Source organism: Haliotis rubra, unplaced genomic scaffold, assembly GCF_003918875.1.
Source record: "Haliotis rubra isolate DU_JTF1 unplaced genomic scaffold, ASM391887v1 Scf195, whole genome shotgun sequence".
Classification (NCBI taxonomy): Eukaryota; Metazoa; Mollusca; class Gastropoda; order Lepetellida; family Haliotidae; genus Haliotis; species Haliotis rubra.
The window spans coordinates 1,503,439-1,521,278 of NW_025765947.1; the positions used below are offsets into that span (position 1 = coordinate 1,503,439).

The 17,840-nt window shown below is 39.1% G+C and overlaps 1 protein-coding gene across 1 annotated transcript; it reads left to right on the top strand.

Moving 5' to 3' along the window:
- The first annotated feature begins 3,642 nt into the window (after positions 1 to 3,642).
- LOC124274863 (fibronectin type III domain-containing protein 2-like) lies at positions 3,643 to 16,800 on the top strand. The gene is made up of 12 exons (XM_046710233.1): positions 3,643 to 3,743; positions 5,509 to 5,566; positions 7,153 to 7,334; positions 8,113 to 8,290; positions 10,019 to 10,192; positions 10,953 to 11,084; positions 12,086 to 12,222; positions 12,952 to 13,056; positions 13,906 to 13,969; positions 15,026 to 15,076; positions 15,628 to 15,711; positions 16,658 to 16,800. The coding sequence occupies exons 1-12, from the start codon at positions 3,687 to 3,689 to the stop codon at positions 16,705 to 16,707; spliced, it is 1,272 nt and encodes a 423-aa protein (XP_046566189.1). The 5' UTR covers positions 3,643 to 3,686; the 3' UTR covers positions 16,708 to 16,800.
- The last annotated feature ends 1,040 nt before the right edge of the window (positions 16,801 to 17,840 follow it).

Genomic DNA, 17,840 nt, shown 5'->3' on the forward strand with positions numbered 1-17,840 from the left:
CATGAATGCTTTGTACCTTTGGTATGGCTTAGGATAAGTCAATACTTCCCAGATATAACAATGGACTCTGACCCATTGGAATGCGATTTCTCGGTAGCAGTTATATGGCATATGTTATGACGGGTAATAAATCCTCAACATGGTACCCACTGGGCATTCGTAATATACCTACCGGTTTATCGAGCGCTGGTTTTGATAATCACATGCAGAACCCAGAATATATCTATAACCGTAAATCTGAAATTCAGAGACGTTCATCACTATCACTTAAAATCAGTGTATGGTGCTCCGTTGTACGCTCCAACACCACTTGAGTGAAACATTTCAATCGTATCACTCCCACTCCACTTACTGTCTGGCTGCATTTTGTGCAGCAATGGAATGTCATTCCATTTTCAGAAATACAATGCTTCGATATCATGCACATTTTAATCGTCTCAACCATCTTGTCAAACCCAATTGCGCAGATCAATGCTCATGATGTTGATCACTGGATTGTCTGGTCCAGACTCGATTATTTACAGACAGCCGCCATATAGCTGGAATATTGCTGAATGCAGCGTAAAACTAAACTCACTCACTCACTCTTGTCAAACAGTTGTGAAAAAGTTAATTAACAGATGCAGATTAAAGTTATTTCTATACGATCATGGAAGTGATAGACAAGAACCGTTTGTACCCAAGTAAAATGATGATCAGATGCTGGAAAGGTTGTATCATAGATGGCGAAGACAGTGTCAAACATGACCAGACAGAAAACATTTCGCGACCTTCATTTCTAGCCAATGAGTTTTGTCCGATGCACTCTTACACCCTTCCATGAAAGGTACATTTCGCGATGTTCATTTCTAGCCAATGTGTTTTGTCCGATGCACTCTTACACCCTTCCATGAAAGGTACATTTCGCGATGTTCATTTCTAGCCAATGTGTTTTGTCCGATGGACTCTTACACCCTTCCATGAAAGGTACATTTCGCGATGTTCATTTCCAGTCAATAGTGTTTGTCCTATGCACTCTTGCACCTTTCTTTGAAAGTATATTTCGCTACCTTCATTTCCAGTCAATAGCGTTTGTCCTGTTAATTTTTACATCCACCCTCCTTTAAAAACGTCTTTAACGTAAAATAAATTAAAGAAAAATCCTATCAAATATAATGTGGTACATTGGAAGGAACGCCGGCTACATCCATAAGGATCACAGTAAGGACACGTATCTCTTATGTTATGCAATATGCACAGTCTGTCCTCTGTCTACGAAAGGGGCGGTGGGGTAGCCTAGTGGTTAAAGCGTTAGTTCGTCACGCCGAAGACCCGGGTTCGATTCCCCACATGGGTACAATGTGTGAAGCCCATTTCTGGTGTCCCCCTCCGTGATATTGCTGGAATGTTGCTAAAAACGGGGTAAAACTAAAACTCAGGCAGTCAGTCAGTCTACGATATATTCACGAATTGTGTCATAATGTTAATGGATGGCCAGTGTCAACAACCCGTCAATACATCACGATGTAAGCGACAGAACCCTTCCTTAATTATGACAAAATATCTGTTATCATCAGAGTCCATGCCACCATTCCTACTTAATAATAATCATGTGCATGTGAATTGTTGACTGTGGTGATACCAACTGAATAACAGGATAACAGAAGTTTATTGCATTTCGGGGCCAGGAGGCCTAGAGTACAGTTTAAGATGTAAGGCTGTTACATTTTCAGAGCGCTATAATGTTGATTTGAATACTTTATACACTTTGGAGGCAAAGCGGAGCAAAGGATAACTGGCTCTTGTTGTCTATTTGTATAAATTAAATGTGTAGTACATTTATAATAATACTATAAAAATACACAGATGAATAATGTTCCCGGCGTAATATGGACACATAAACAGAACATGATATTCGTCTTCTTCACCTTCTCTGCAGTATGGACATAATAATTTTGAACATATTTGTATTTTATAACTTTAAATTTATTAGAACAGCATCTAAACTTACCAAATGTTCAGTATATGTTCAGAACTTTGATACTCTGCTGAGGCGATAATGATAACTGTCGCCCAAGTTTCGAATTTGATGACCTGAAATAAGATAGCATATCAAGATCGCTTGCACTACTGGGTCAAGTACTTCAAGTAGCAACAACAGGACGTGGTATGTGGGTGTAATTTATTCTTATCAATTTTGATAAACCTGAGAAACGACACGTACAGGTTAATCTTGTCACTAATTACAACCTGATCGAAAGTTAGATATTGATACATGAGATATTCAAATTGTAATCGTTATCGTGTGTCAACATGTTACCACTTCGTAAGCGATACTCTCTCGCTATGCATTGTTTAGGGATTACTTCGTAACTATGTGATTGCTTACAGTTATAGCCAAGTTCAGAAGGGAAGTTGAAGCTGTAGGTTTAGAATAGTTTCAGTCAGGTTTGTAGTACATTATTCTGAATAGAAATATAGATGGAAGTCATTATTATTCTTGGGTCTATCTCAAGACACCTACTGCATAATACATCTACAGACCTATGGTAATGTGTTTGTTCAAGTGCAACTTGTGTCTTAAAACGATGTCATTTTCCATAGTGGTCAAATCTTTTGGACACACCTCAGCGGTACTTAAACAATTGACCAACATTAGATTTAAAAAATTATGTTTCGACTTTGTGTCTAAATACAGTCTATCCATAAATAAAAACAACAACGGCCTTTTCTAGATCTAAGAGAAATCTTTGCTAAAAGCAGAATCGATCGTATTATTCCGACTATATCATGAGTAGGCGTTTGTTTGACGCCGAATTCAGCAGTATTACAGCTATACGACGCTGTGTGTAAACAGTTGAGTCTAGAACAGACAATCCAGTGATTGACAACATGAGACACGATATATGAATAACTATAAAAAAGTTATGACACCAGATAATAATAATAATTATGCACATTTATAATGCGCTCATTTCCACGCTAGCAGCATGCTCAAGGTACATAGGAAGGGATGATGACAATGTTATTATGATTCATAGAACTAGCGGAAAAGATAGATTTTGAGACTCGCTTTGAATGAATCAAACGTTGGGGAAAGTTTAATATCTTGGGGAAGAAAGTTCCACATGTAGGGGGCATAATGTTTCAAAGATCTCTGACCAAAGGACTTGAGTTTGTATTGTGGCACTGTCAGTAGGTTCTGGTGTTGAGATCTTAGTTCCCGTCCTGGGTCATAGGCTGATATCAGCTCTGATACGTATGGAGGAGATTGCTCGTGCAGAGATTTATATGTCAGACAGAGAATTATTAACTGGATCCTTGCTCTTATTGGAAGCCAATGATGACAAAACCCTTTCAACATCCATGAGAAATCTCTGCTAAAAGCAATGTCGATTGTACAGTTGTGTCTATATCATGAACATGTATTTATGAATCACTATCAAATAATGATGATACCAGTGATTTCAAAATCTAGTATCAGTTAATATATATATATTACTCCTTGATAATCTCTTTACAGACACTATCCCTATCACATGTCTCTCTATTGCAAAACACAATGGATACACAGTAACACTATCGCCTTCCTATCAGCAGCTGACCTGCCCTACATTTCCCTTTATAGGCTTCTCAGTCAGTTTACACCTCCTCTCATGTCAGCCCTCGCATTCCACATCTGACCTTAGTATCGGGTAGAATTCACAATGGATATCAGATGGGGTTTTATGTTAACGGCTCTCAGCGTCGCATCATTAATTCCGGTGAGTGTTCAGAATGATTGGACCCGTGGTCTTCAGCAACCCATGCTTGCCACAAAAGGCGACTATGCTTGTCGTAAGAGGCGACTAACGGGATCGGGTGGTCAAGCTCGCTGACTTAGTTGACACATGTCATCGGTTCCCAATTGCGCAGATCGATGCTCATGCTGTTGATCACTGGATTGTCTGGTCCAGACTCGATTATTTACAGACCGCCGCCATATAGATGGAATATTGCTGAGTGCGGCGTAAAACTAAATTCACTCACTCACTCAGAATGATTCAGTTGCTTTTCCAAACGAGGTGCTGAAGATGTCGGCCATACTTATCTATCACCCGCTATACTCTACTGCTGTTGGAAATGGAGTCGTTCAGTCGTTTGACGCCCTGCAGGTGCTCAACAGAAAGCAATGTTTATTGGTTCGAATCCCTGATTTGGTTGCCAGGTTTACCGCACATGCCAGTTCTTGGGTTTCAGCAAAGTATTCAATGTCTAAATGTCATGCATCATTTCAAGCATTCCTGACACATCAATCTGATATAACTGAACAATTGTACAACTCATTCATTTGTCTGCTTCCCAATGCCTTTCTAACATAACCTTATTAGTTCCGTCATGTACGCTAGTGTCTGACTGGAGTTTATGGATTATCGATCATTTAATGCCCCCATTGTTTACACCGACAGGCTGCCGTCGCATGGCAGAAGTTGTGCTGTGCTTAGCCAGGCAACACAGAAGAAGAAAGAAGAAGAAGAAAATTATTTATTAAAGTGTCACATGTTGTGCATCATAAAATACACACTTACACGTACTGTTTCACTCCATTTGTGTGAGTGGTGGGTGATGCAGGTAGATCTTATCCTTTTAGAGGAACCCCTGAGGTCGATTTCTCGAAAATCAGCAAATGATTTCCTGAAATAAACTGAAATCGACGTTAAACTCAAGCTTAGTGGACAATGTGAGTTTTTAGGAACGCGACCGAGTAGGAAATTCAGCTGTTTCAAATTCTCAAACTCATCTCAAAATTTGAGTTAAAGCTGAGGCATGCTCTGTCATCGTATCCCATAGTGACAATCACTGGATTGTGTCGTCCTTTAGTACTGCTGAAACAATTATCACATGATCTAGTCAGAGTTGTACAGTCGATTCCGCTTCCAGCAGAGATTTCTTACAATTACAGGCAAGCGTAACACAGCTGATATTATTGCTGAGTAGGGCGTTATAACGGAGTGATCCAGACACTTGAATGTACCCTATGTTACTATATCCTGGTGATATCTCCTTATGTACATGACGTGTATCTCCTTGAATAGTGACAGAACATATGAGTCAAGTGGTGTGCAGTAGGGTTGCGAAGTCTCATAACCTAAAAACTGAAATTGTCCCTATACTATAGTCCGTTTGGCTCAAAAGCGGACCGATGAATAGCAATCTAACTCGAAAACTATAGCTACTAAACATATAATACTCAATGAAACACTGATCATAATCAAAACATCAGACCAACTCTGTGATTTTTTTGCAGAATTTATGTCCTAAAACCTAAAAGTTTTTTTACAAACTATCACAACAATTTTGACACAGTCCACTATTTCTTACGAGGGTGGGGTGCAAAGAGAGGAACAGCCAGGTGTGCGAGAAAGGATGGAGACGGCACAGCACAGGTAAAGAATCAATAACTTTGTCGGCACTTGTGCACGTGCTCCACGTACACCTGGCTGTTCCTCTCTTTGCCTCTTCGTTGTAAACCATTAATTTGTATTTCAGACATCAACGTCAGATACTACTACAACAGAAGAAACTTCTACCTCGACGCCAGATGTTGGTATGTCTTGCTCTTAGTAAAGGCTTTGGATAGGAGCACACTTCCAAAGTATCGGTAACCAAAGTTATGTCCTATGCCATTGTCTATTTTGACTTTCACAACATGTATGTATTTTACCGTGCTTTTAAGATTAACAATTGACTTGCCTTTGCATGTGTTTGTGACGTGTGCCAATATATGCTCACTTTAATTGTTATATTTGATACTGATTCATATCCACACATCTACTGAATAGTCGAAATCGTACATGAGACGCTGCTTTGATTTGAGATTATTGAACGCTTTTATCGCCAATTTTTTTCACGTCATACATTGACGGGCTTTGGTAAAGTGTTCATCAATAGTATACCACTTGTGAGATTACAGTTGACATATAACGACGTGCTTGCAATATTTTCTAATCATACTTATCAGAAACAATTTTACATATGATCTCTCTGAGGTATCCGGTTTCAGATAGGGGCGATGGGGTAGCCTCGTGATATTATAAAGCGTTCGCCCGTCACGCCGAAGGCCGGGGTTCGATTTCCTACATGGGTACAATATGTGAAGCCCATTTCTGCTGTTCCCCGCCGTGATATTGCTGGAAAATTGCTAAAAGTGGCGTAAAACCAAACTCACTCCCTAACTGTTTCAGATAGCAATGTCTGATGTGGACGGCAGTACTACTATCATTTGATTAAAGTATCAAAGTACTGGCCATCCTTTAGCAAACACCTTGGGTCATCAATATTTTGATAGTGTTCATATGCATACGTGTATTGTATTGTCAGGCATATGCTTTTAGCATATATTACTTATGCCTACCCAAAATTTTTGTGGCAGATATCTGTATGCATGTCATTTATTTGTTTGATCGGCATTCTAGGAGTTGGTGAGTCAAAAATGAAACATACAACTTTATCGGTGACAACTTCTTGTTGATTACATAGAGCAACGTTTCAGTGTGGATACTTATATCGTTGTCAAGCTAAATGTATATGATTGATAACATTGAAACGTCGCTCTACGCAGTAAACAAGAAGTTGTCATCTATAAAGTTGTATGTTTCATTTTTGTCATTTATTGATTGCTTGTGGGAACTGTTCATCCTATACACTCTTATAATTTAATCTAGCAATCGTAAGTTATTATGGCGGGTGGGGCAGGATACGCTCACTATTTCATAGTGATTCATAAACACCTGCTCTGTCTTCGTATCCCATAGTGACAATCACTGGATTGTGTGGTCGAAACTCGATTGTTTACAAACCACATCGTACAGTTGTAGTACTGCTGAAACAATTATCACTTAATAAATGATGTAGTCAGAATTGTACAGTCGATTCCGCTTTTAGCATAGATTTCTTACGGATGTGGAAAGGGTTTTGTCGCATCTGTTCTTATGATAATGTTATCATCCTGGGCCTAGATTTTCGAAGCTCTCTTTGCGTTAAGATAGTCGTAAGTTTATGTTAATGTATGGCACTTTACGATTATCTTAGCGCTAAAAATCTAGGTCCTGGTGTTCGATTATCGCGCTCGAAATTGGATGCAAAACTCATCTCATGATCTGCTTTGAAGTAATGCACCTGGCGTATTTTTAGTCCCAGGTAGAGTCAACGACTTGACGACAACAGTGACGACATCTGCGTCTATTGGACTGTCGTGGACGGCCTCGTCAAGCGATGTTCCCTTCAACCAGTACGTCATCTTGACAAGCAGGGGAGACGATTGTGAACTAGCAGTCTACATCGTTTGTCCACCCAACGATGCGATATATGCAAATGTATGTGAAGACTGTTCTCACACATTTTCTCACACATGTAGTCACAATACCCTTTTCAGAACAGGAGCGGTAGGGTAGCCTAATGGTTAAAGCGTTCAAGTTCTGCTAGGATTTGAGGGAAATAAAATAAAGGATGTACAGTGTACCCTGGTTATAATGCCACCGTTTGTCCAGGAGAAAATATGGCATAATATTGGGTGGCATTATAACCAGGTAGGACAGTTAGAGGCCCTATGCAATGAACAAGGTGATTGGGCTGATGTCTCCTGTGATGAGCCTTGAATGACTGGATAATCCCAGCGTCTAGGGGCTGCTGGTGACTTGTTGTTGTAGGTGGCAGGAGTGTATTGTCACATGTGTTGTCCCATCTGAGATTACATTACATAAAGCATTAATAAGTTTGGTCAATTATTTGAGTCATTTCAATTAACCAATTAATGTATGTATACTACATGCAGCCAGTGCAATTGGCATTATAACGAGGGGAAATGACTTTTTGTTCCAAAAACCATTGGCAAATGGCATTATATCCAGTTTGGCATTATAACCAGGTATTATATAGGCAGGAAATCCGTTCTGGCAAAAACATGGCATTATATTCAGGGTGGCATAACCAGGAACATGATAACTACTGCGCATTATAGTGCACTCTACTAGTCTTACCAGAGGTCAAAATATTATGTCTTGAAGCCATCCACCCTCAATCCAAATTTAATGTTCTATTCCAAATATGTAATACTTGCATATTTAAGTTTTACCCTCAATTTGTTGTTTCCAGGCCCAGTGCCATACCATCACGGCAGGTCCGCCTGCAACATATGATGAGTGCCATGGTAACATGACGTTAGACGTGACCGGCCTAGATTCCAACACAGACTATGTTGTCACTGTCGCTGCTGCCGACAATTTCACAGTAGGGGAAAAGTCTACAATCAGAGATAAGACAGCTATTGGAAGTACGTATTGCAGACTATATACGTTGGTGATTCTGTACAGTTTTTGTGTATAGAAAACTTCTTTATTTGTCAATAGGTTGTGTATATTCAAAGTCCACGCGACGTTTAAACAACGGCACCAACCGTTTCTGGTCCCTGATATAGGCCGGTGTAGATCCTAACACCGTTATCAAGCAAATGATGACGATGGATATTTTTGTTTATAAAAGGTGTCACTTATGGCCTTCATGAAACACTTGACGTTTTTTACCACAATTCCTAAATAACACTCCAGCTTAATAACATTCAAAACTTTTTAATAGTTCCTATAACTAGCTTCAAATTGACTGATATATTAATTAGATACTGTCATGCTATATGCAAGGCAGTTGGACCTGTGTGGGTTAGAATTGTTCTTCAACCTATGGCGCGCTTGTCGTACGAGGCGACTAACGAGATCGGTTGGTCAGGCTCGCTGACTTGGTTGACACACGTCATCGTATTCCAATTGCGTAGATCGATGCTCATGCTGTTAATCACTGGATTGTTTATATGGACCGCCGCCCAAAAAACTGGAATATTGCTAAATGCAGCGTTAAACAATAAACCGACCAATCAAGGCAGTTGGCCGATGTTAAGACAGCTGTTGGGTATAACATGTAGATTATGTCAATATTACCACTGGGGTCGCGGATAGTAATCAAATTATGTTCACTAATACTTACGGAGCATTATGGCGTTCGCTTCATGACGCTTGGACAGATCGTTTCAGTTGTTAAGAAGAGGTAACATAATGTCATATGAATCATTTTTTCGCCAAGGTTCGGAACTATGTGAATTCACTCACGACAAGATTATGTTCATTCTCGAAACAGTAAGAGAATCTGTAAGCATTTCCAACCACAGTATTGCTGAATTAGCGCTATACTCAACGCTAATTATTACTTATACAAAAAAGGTTAGCAGAGATTGTATTTCTTACGTCGTTTAAACAATTTTAGAATTGATTGTTGTCTTATGGTACTGTTTTACAAAACATTTACACAAAGCATTTTGAATTTTTAACCTACTTTTTTGGTTTGGTAACCTGTCTGTTCAAAACAACTAAATTCAACAAAATTGTTAACACAGCATGCAAAATAACATCTCTCGGCCTGCTTTAGAAGCAGCAAACTGACAAAACAAAGTATGAAAAATTGTACATGACAGCTATCATTTCTGTTGTACGATTTTGAATTCTTTCATCAGGACGTCGATGAAAGTGCGCATGCCAATAGCTAGAACAAACATGTTCTGCCATTCTTTTGCAGCAGCCGGTATTCATGTTTGTAACAACAGTTCATCTTCATATTCATTCATTTATCATCTTACCTTCATGTAAACCATTTTCACCACTGCTATCGTTTTATCTCATCATTACATTAAGTCATATATTACTTGTTCACTATTTTAGTGCTCTTACCTATTTTCACTCTTTTAGTGTTCTTATCTATTTATTTGTTTAATATTGTAGTGCTTGTTGAAATATGGTAAGTTGTGATTCCATGTTTTGTAACCAAAATTTCCCTCGGGATAATAAAGTGTTTATATCTTATCTTATCATAAGACTTCGTAGTATGTGACTGACTACAAACCAAAACTGAAAATGAATGACTCCTTGAATAATCATATGCGTCTAGATATTGCTGGCATTTTCTGATTGATGTGTCTTGTTGTCATCTCACTGTAAAATTAAATATTACCAAACAGTTCCAGCAGAGCCAACAAACATCCGTGGAACTGTCCAGAACCAGTCCGCCATTTTGGTTGAATGGGACGTTCCTTCCCACAATGCTGGGCCAATGTGGTACAATGTCACGGTTCTAAGAGAAATAGACAGGATGCCTGGGAACTTCATGTGGGATGGTTATTACTACGTTGAAGGTTAGAGCTGGTATTTTTACCATTTGACCAATTTATACTGTTTTGGATACATGCGACTTTAGCTGTCTTGAAGTCTGTAAATGTACACAAAACCTTTCTTTTGTTTGAGGGACGGATCGCGCATTGGAATGTATCACTAGAATACTAACTGCAAACTGTTGGTAACTGCATTTGCTACAGGAGCATTTGGTCCTGGTTCGAACGTATGGTTATATCCAGATATATCTTTTCCCCCAACTAATGTTCGTAATGACGGCGTTGAAAGGAGGGAACAGCCGGTACTATCTGGTCTCTAAAGTGTTAAGTATAATTTATACCATGTGAAACACTGAGACATTATGTTAGTTTATTTTGGGTAATCTCAAGTTAAATTACCGTATCAACAAAATCAGTATACTATAAAATAAACAACAACGCAATGTGTGCGTGACTTGCATATGTTTGGACTGCCAATTATCCATGAAATTATCATTGAAGTCTCTAATCTTAACTTGTAGCATGAATTGTTCAAGTCGCTGATTATGCGTTCTTTCATCTGGCGAGTCATGGGGTATATGTTTTCTATCAATACGGCGTTATCTGTTTCCAAACTTTTCCTACGTTTGTCAGTACAACACTTTCAGTATCAGGCAGTGATCCGTATATCAGAAACGGTGTGTACTCACAGAAATATCTATATTTTGTTGTGAGTACTTATGTCATGGAACAAGTTAAAACTCTATTGGTCGACGGAGTTGACTTATGTCATTTTGTGATGCAGGTCAGAATAGCAGTTCCCTGGAGGTGACGGATTTGTTGAGTTCCTGGAGGTACATATTCATCATTACAGCCAGCACCAAGGCTGGAACCTCAAATGAGGCAATATCAAAACCTGTCAGAACGCTGCCCTCTGGTATGTACGTTACCTAAAGATTGAAAATAACCAGGCAAAATGACCAGTTTTCCTATGTGCGAGCTAAGAGAAAATGACCAGTTTTCCTAAATGCGAGCTAAGCTGCGCTCGCATATAGGAAAGCTGGTCATTTTCTCCTTGTTGCGCAGCCCTATTTGCGCCACAGTTTGCCTGTGCATGACACCAGAACCATATGTAAATACAGTCAAATCCCGATGAGTCGAATCTCTGGGGACCAAGTAATGATTTCGACTTATCGATGTATTCGAGACATAGGTATGTCTATGAATGTAGAAAAAAAGATGATCCAGTCCTAATTCCTCCGCCTAAGCATTTGTTTATTTAATGATTTCCCTATCACTAATAGGGGCACCTTATCAGTTCCAGTCTGAGTAGCACAGACAGTGATTTCCTTAATTGGAATTGGTTCGCATGACTAATAACATGCTTCTTTATCTCTATGCTTGCAAATATTCTGCTTTAGACGTACAACAGGTTATAAACGGCTACAAAGTCCAAAATATGCTGGCGGTGAGCCTTGGGATACACATAGGCGGTTCATCCTCATCTGTTTAAAAGCTACTGACCCCATCCATAAGCATAGTACAAGTTGAACCGATTGTGCAATTCTAACAGTATCGCGAGCAAGCACCTATGTTTTGTTGTTTAAAGCCACACTGAGCAATACTCAAGATGTATGCAAATAATCGAGTCTGGGTCAGAAATTCAAAGGGCCAACGGCATGAGCATCGATCTACGCAACTGGGATACGATGACATGTGCAAACCAAGTCAGCAAGCCTGACCACCCGATCCCGTAAGTCGCCGCTTACGACAGGCATGGGTTACTGAACATCAAATAGCCTGGATCTTCAAGGCTCAACTTATTAATCCAAAGCAGTTGACACCGAGTTGTATTACATTATTGTGTGTTCAAGCCACATAAAAATACGATGTTTGGGTGTGGACTAATAAATATGTGTTATGGCTTCTCACTTGCAGCTCCCGGTGAAGTGCAGAATATCCGTGTAAAATATGACCACAGTCAATACCTAGCCGTCAGACTCACTTGGGAATGTCCACTCGAGAAGATGAGGAATGGGCGCATCACAAGCTACACAGTCTCCTACTCAGGCAATGTAGGACATTTTATCATGGGACAATTAGCGTCTATTGACATCAACTGAATGTTCAGTCTTTAATGATTAATTAGTACTACTAGTCGTCATAAACATACACTAGAATTCATTTGTGTTTTATAATTAACATAAGCTTTATTTCAATTTGACATTCTTATGACGTATTTTCTTGATATTGTATTAACACAGAATTGTTAAAGATATCAGTGCCTACTTTCGTTTTAAATTTTCACAGAAAATCTATATAAGCTGATTATTGTAAAGAGCTAAACAACATATAAACCTTACATAAGGTCTGACGCAAATCGAACCTTTCTTTGTGAACAAACACTATTTTAACGATTGAGCCAAATGTCATGCATGCTTCGTCTTTTGGCATAAACCACGTTTTATAGAAAACTTCGTCTTCGGCAGTATAAGTGCTACAAAATAAATCATTCTATGTCCATGTTCGTATGTCAACTCCATCTCTGGTGTCCCCCCGCCGTGATATTGCTGGAATATTGCTAAACGCGGCGTAAAACCATACTCACTCATTCACTCACTCGTATATCAACTAAAATTTGTTTGGTATTTACCGTGCACATGGCCTTTAGCACATTGACAAAACCCTCCTGGAATCGTTTCTCGATTCATTGAGCTGGGTACATTCCTGAAATGGTAGTTACAGTAGTTCCCCACAAAAGGATTGTTTAAATTTAGATACTGACATATGTCTTGACACTGCAGATATCCATGACGTTGACGGCAGGCAGCTTCTACCCAGAGGATCCTTGCACCTCCCCCCACACTGTGTATCTCCCTGTCATCCCAGATGGGAAGTATGTTGTTCAGGTTTGTATGGCGCAAGTTATTTCGTTGTGTTAAGTTATTAGTGAGGGATTAAATTTGCATGTTATGTTACAACAAGAACACTGGTCGTATCTCATTCTGGTTCATAAAATGTATGTCCTCGGTGTGGAACATAACGAATCCATGTTAATAATTGTTGAGACAGACCATTATATGTATGAAACGATATCCACGAAATATATCAATAAAGAAAGTAAATGTAACTCTAAGGCAGGATTAAACAAAGACAAGACAGAAGCAAGGCACTTCAAACTATCTTCAGTAACATAATATGTTGCTTTCGTTCAGTTTTTATTGAGAGAAATTTGAGAACATTGATTTCATTTGGATATGCCATAAATATGCAGTTTCAAGATTAGCTGTTTATAATATTTTAAGATCAAATAAATTACAATGAAAATTGCATACTTTTTGATCAATGCAATGTTGAGAACATTAAAAAAAGTATCAAATGCCTCGTGTTATCTTGTCGTCATATCTTATCCCAGCTTCATATGTCAGTAGTATGAATTCCTCATATGGTACACACTCATGAATCCATCATCAACCGTATGGCTTATGCCAATTGGCTAAGTGAAGCGACAGCAATAGAGCAATAGAGCAATAAAGATAAGTAAAACTGTGGCGCAAAGGTCGAACGTTTCAAGATAATTAAAAAAGTATTAGGATGGAAGCAAGGTATCTAAAACTAACTAAATGAAATGCTGCTTTGAACGAACTTGAGAAATAGATCAGAAATTGTATTTGTTAATACAAAAAACACACACAAAAGAAAATGACCCTGGCCATATGTATGCTGTTCTCAATGGCTGTATTTCCTGTTTTTCACAGATCTGGGCCAACGCCGAATTTCAAGGAAACAAATCAGCAATGATATTTGTAGCAGACCGCGATAGTGAGTTTACATCGTTACAACAGTGAATAGATTGTAATCTACTGCTCACAAACAGTAGGGGATATTGAAAAGATAAAATAAAAGCAAACGTATGTTTACTTGTCATTGGGAAACAATATTCATGTGGAAATAAGGATGTCTAGCAACCGTTTTCAACAAATTAACTTTGATAACGATGCAGATGTTCTTTGTAGACAATGCGAAGTTCACCAGTGGTGATAACCCAAAAGTCACAAACTGGTTAAGTACGGGTTGGACCATCATTAGCTGCCAAACAAGCATGACACCGACGTCTAATAATCCTAATGAGGTGACCAATGTCAACTTTAGGAATCCACTGCCATTCCTCTTGGAGTGCAACGCCCAGTTCTGCCAAGTCCTGTCATGGGGGTGAACCCTGGCGTTATCATCCTGGAAAATGAATCCTTGTCCGTGGCGGCGTGAAAACGGCAGTACGTGTGGCGTGATGATATGGTCACGGTAGTCGACACCAGTGACTCTCCCTTGGCAGATGTGGAGGTCGGTCCTGCCCGTCATCGTGATCCCACCCCACGCCATAACAGACCCCCTTCCATATCGATCATATGGAATCAAGGCAGCTGGCTGGTGGCGTTCACCAGGGCGTCGCCAGACACGATGACGGCCGTCATTGAAGTCCAAGGTGAACCTTGACTCATCATTTGCACGTGTGAAACATGGTGTGATGTTTCATACCCACCCACGGTGCGTTTGGGTCCAATGTTTTCGGATCTCAGGACACCAGGCGGTCAATGTACAACATGCTAGCCAATGGTTATCCTCAAACATACCGAACGTACTCGGAGAAATCTACATTCCTGTGTTTTTGTCGCTCTGTTTAAGTTCAATATCCCCTACTTTTTGTGAGCAGTATATATACCTGGTAGTTTTAATTTTTTCTCAATCCATGTTTGATACCATTTATCATAACGTTGAATTGGCAATTGAATGCTTATATTCCACGGGAGTGATATTATATTTCAAATGACGTTGATGATATTAATGAGCGAATTGAGTGATGAAAACATGCTTTTTCAGAAATGTCCTTCAATTTACCACCGTTTACCAACACTACAGCGTCGACATCAGGTAAACTGTAGTGATGTATTCGTGTATATATACTAACACCGTTATGGAATGTGAAAGTAATTTATGTTTATTCAAACTGTATAAAAGCGACCGGTAAACAATCAAGTTTTGTTAACGAAAAAACAAACAAACGAAAACAGAGACTGATATCACAAGCAAGCTCAACAATAAGTCCATTTCAACTAATCAGATCTTGCTAGGAGCATAGGTTATTGGAAACTTTAATTGTAACCAAATATTGGGGGCGGTGATATAGCCTAGTGGTTAAAACGTCCACTCGTCACGCTGAAGCCCCGGGTTCGATTCCCCACATGGGTACAATGTGTGAAGCCCATTTCTTGTGTCCGTTATATTGCTGGAGTACTGCTGAAGGCGGCGTAAAACTAAATTCACTCACTCACTCTAACCCGATATGGTATCCTGAAGTTCAAATGTAAACACGACACATGCTATTTTCTCGATGTTTCCAAAATTCCCGCTTCAAACACAACATAATAATGAATTCACATATTTCCACAGGCAATAACTTAACCTCATTTTCTACATTTCAGATTCCCACAACCTTGTCATTGCATCCGCCACATGTGGCTCCGTAATAGCCATCCTCTTTGTCGCTATCATTGCTCTATATCTAAGTGAGTACTTTGTCATGTAGCAAATCAATACTGGCCTGAAAGACTTTGCATATTGTATGATCCTGTGAGCTTATCTTTTACCCTTTGATCATGAGTGAGTAGACACCTGGTCGTACGTGACCATGTGACCGTCTACGTGAAATAGTTAATCTGGGTCTATGGAAGTAATTAATACTACTGAGTAATTCACCTGGCCTTATTGATCTTTGAAGTTTGAGCTGTCTTTAGGGAAGTGGGTAGCCTTGTAGTTAAAGGGTTCGTCACGCCAAAGACACAGGTTCGACTCCTTACATGGGTTTAATGTAAAGCCTATTTTTAGTTCCCTTCTATCCCGTCCCCCTCTCGCGATATTTCTGAAAAGCGGCATAAAACTATACTCGCTCATTGTAAATAACTCTAAGGATAATTGATCACGCGGTTGGGTAACGATACACATACAGCATGATTCGCGATAAAGAGTTGACATGGAAGGCATGTGAAACGGAGGTGTGGGATGGGTATATGTGTGGGTGGAGTATGTGGGTGCGTCGCAAATTGACGACTTCCTTCTTGTGGCAATGCATTGTTTTATTATAATTCAGGACGACTCTCTACTTTCTCTACATTTATTTCTTACAATTAAATTAGAACATATTAAAAGTCCTGTACAAGTCCGCGGTTTTGTGTCCAATAAAATGAAGGGGTATTCTCTTGAACTAGACTGTTCCGGTATGTTGGGATGAATGCATTGGCATAAACGTGCTTCCTTCCTTTGGCACATGCATTTCTCAATGCATCATAATGACGGCTATATTAACTGAGGCGAGGCTAAGATTTTATAGATACCATTACAATTGTAATGAAATTTGTGTAACTTTGAAGGAGACACAATGTAGCAAATATAAAATCTTGTCCAAATTCTTTCACTTGAAACAAATAACATAAAAGGTCATTTTACCACTTTCAGCAAGATCTAGAGGTTTCACATCTGAAGGCCAACAGTATTTGGTGGGCTGATCGTCACCATGGACGTGTTTAGAACAAAGTGGAACGTATATCTAGTTCATTGTACAAGAAACAACGTCACAATAAAGTTATCTTTGAACGATACTGCATTGGTACTTATTAAGTCCTCAGTTGATTGACAGTGCGGATCCATCCTTCACCCTCTCGAACCAACACATTTTGAAAATAAAAATATTACTGCTATCGTTTTATTGAAATATTCGAGTATAAACACTGAGGGAAATAAATAAGGAACACCACTTCATGGCAGTGTTCCTTTATTTATTCTCAGATTTCCCCCCACGTCGCTATTCAGAGCTGGTTATGAAAAGTGGAAAATATTGAAGGAACACATGAATTTTCCTATTTTCCTTTATTTGTTTCTTTCAGTATATCTCAAATTTAACCGACACAAGTGACACCCGATTTTACGACATGCTAAATACCCACAGGTGAATCAGGTGCTGTGCCTTGATAAGCTTGCTTGTAAATCAATTTACACCACGACCGAGGCTGTGATTAGAAATGCATGAAATTTGACATGCGAAATGCTTAATTTCCCTATGGCCAACATTTTCCTGACTTGTGAGACCTTCCGTCAAGAAACAGACTCCCACTGGGTACAAGCCTCTTCAGCCTTGAAACTCAAACAAACAAGTCCATACTCAGTTACGCAATGCATTACATTTCCATTTGATTAACATACATGTTGTTGACATTCGCAATCGAAGTTTTGTTTACGAAGTGAGTCACAATCGTAAATCTCTCTAAATGCTTCTCGCTTGTCATTACAATTGATTTGAACTGGACAAAAAGAAATTGGTTTTGGTGTCTAATATGTCCATACTATTTATCTAACAAGTTGGATATGTAAATCACTACAGTACATTTGATGACATGGCGTCTTTACTTGATCAGAATAGAATGAAGATATCTTACGGACTTACTGACATTGTTGTCACCTTGCTCAAACAAAATTTGAGCTAAGTTTCACATTTCAGCTAAAAATAACCATGCATTCGAAAATTACACGTTTACAACAGGTTGGCTGCAATTTTTATATATGCATTATAAAAATAAAATGTTTCAAAAGGTTCATTTATACATTTTACCATAATTTAAAGAAGATAACAATAATTGATAAT

Excerpts from the sequence above, each read along its gene's own strand:
- LOC124274863 (XM_046710233.1), top strand. The coding sequence starts at position 3,687 with ATGGATATCAGATGGGGTTTTATGTTAACGGCTCTCAGCGTCGCATCA. Across the intron at positions 10,193-10,952 it reads TGGTTATTACTACGTTGAAG|GTCAGAATAGCAGTTCCCTG; the intron begins GTTAGAGCTGGT and ends TTTGTGATGCAG. Across the intron at positions 12,223-12,951 it reads CAGTCTCCTACTCAGGCAAT|ATATCCATGACGTTGACGGC; the intron begins GTAGGACATTTT and ends TTGACACTGCAG.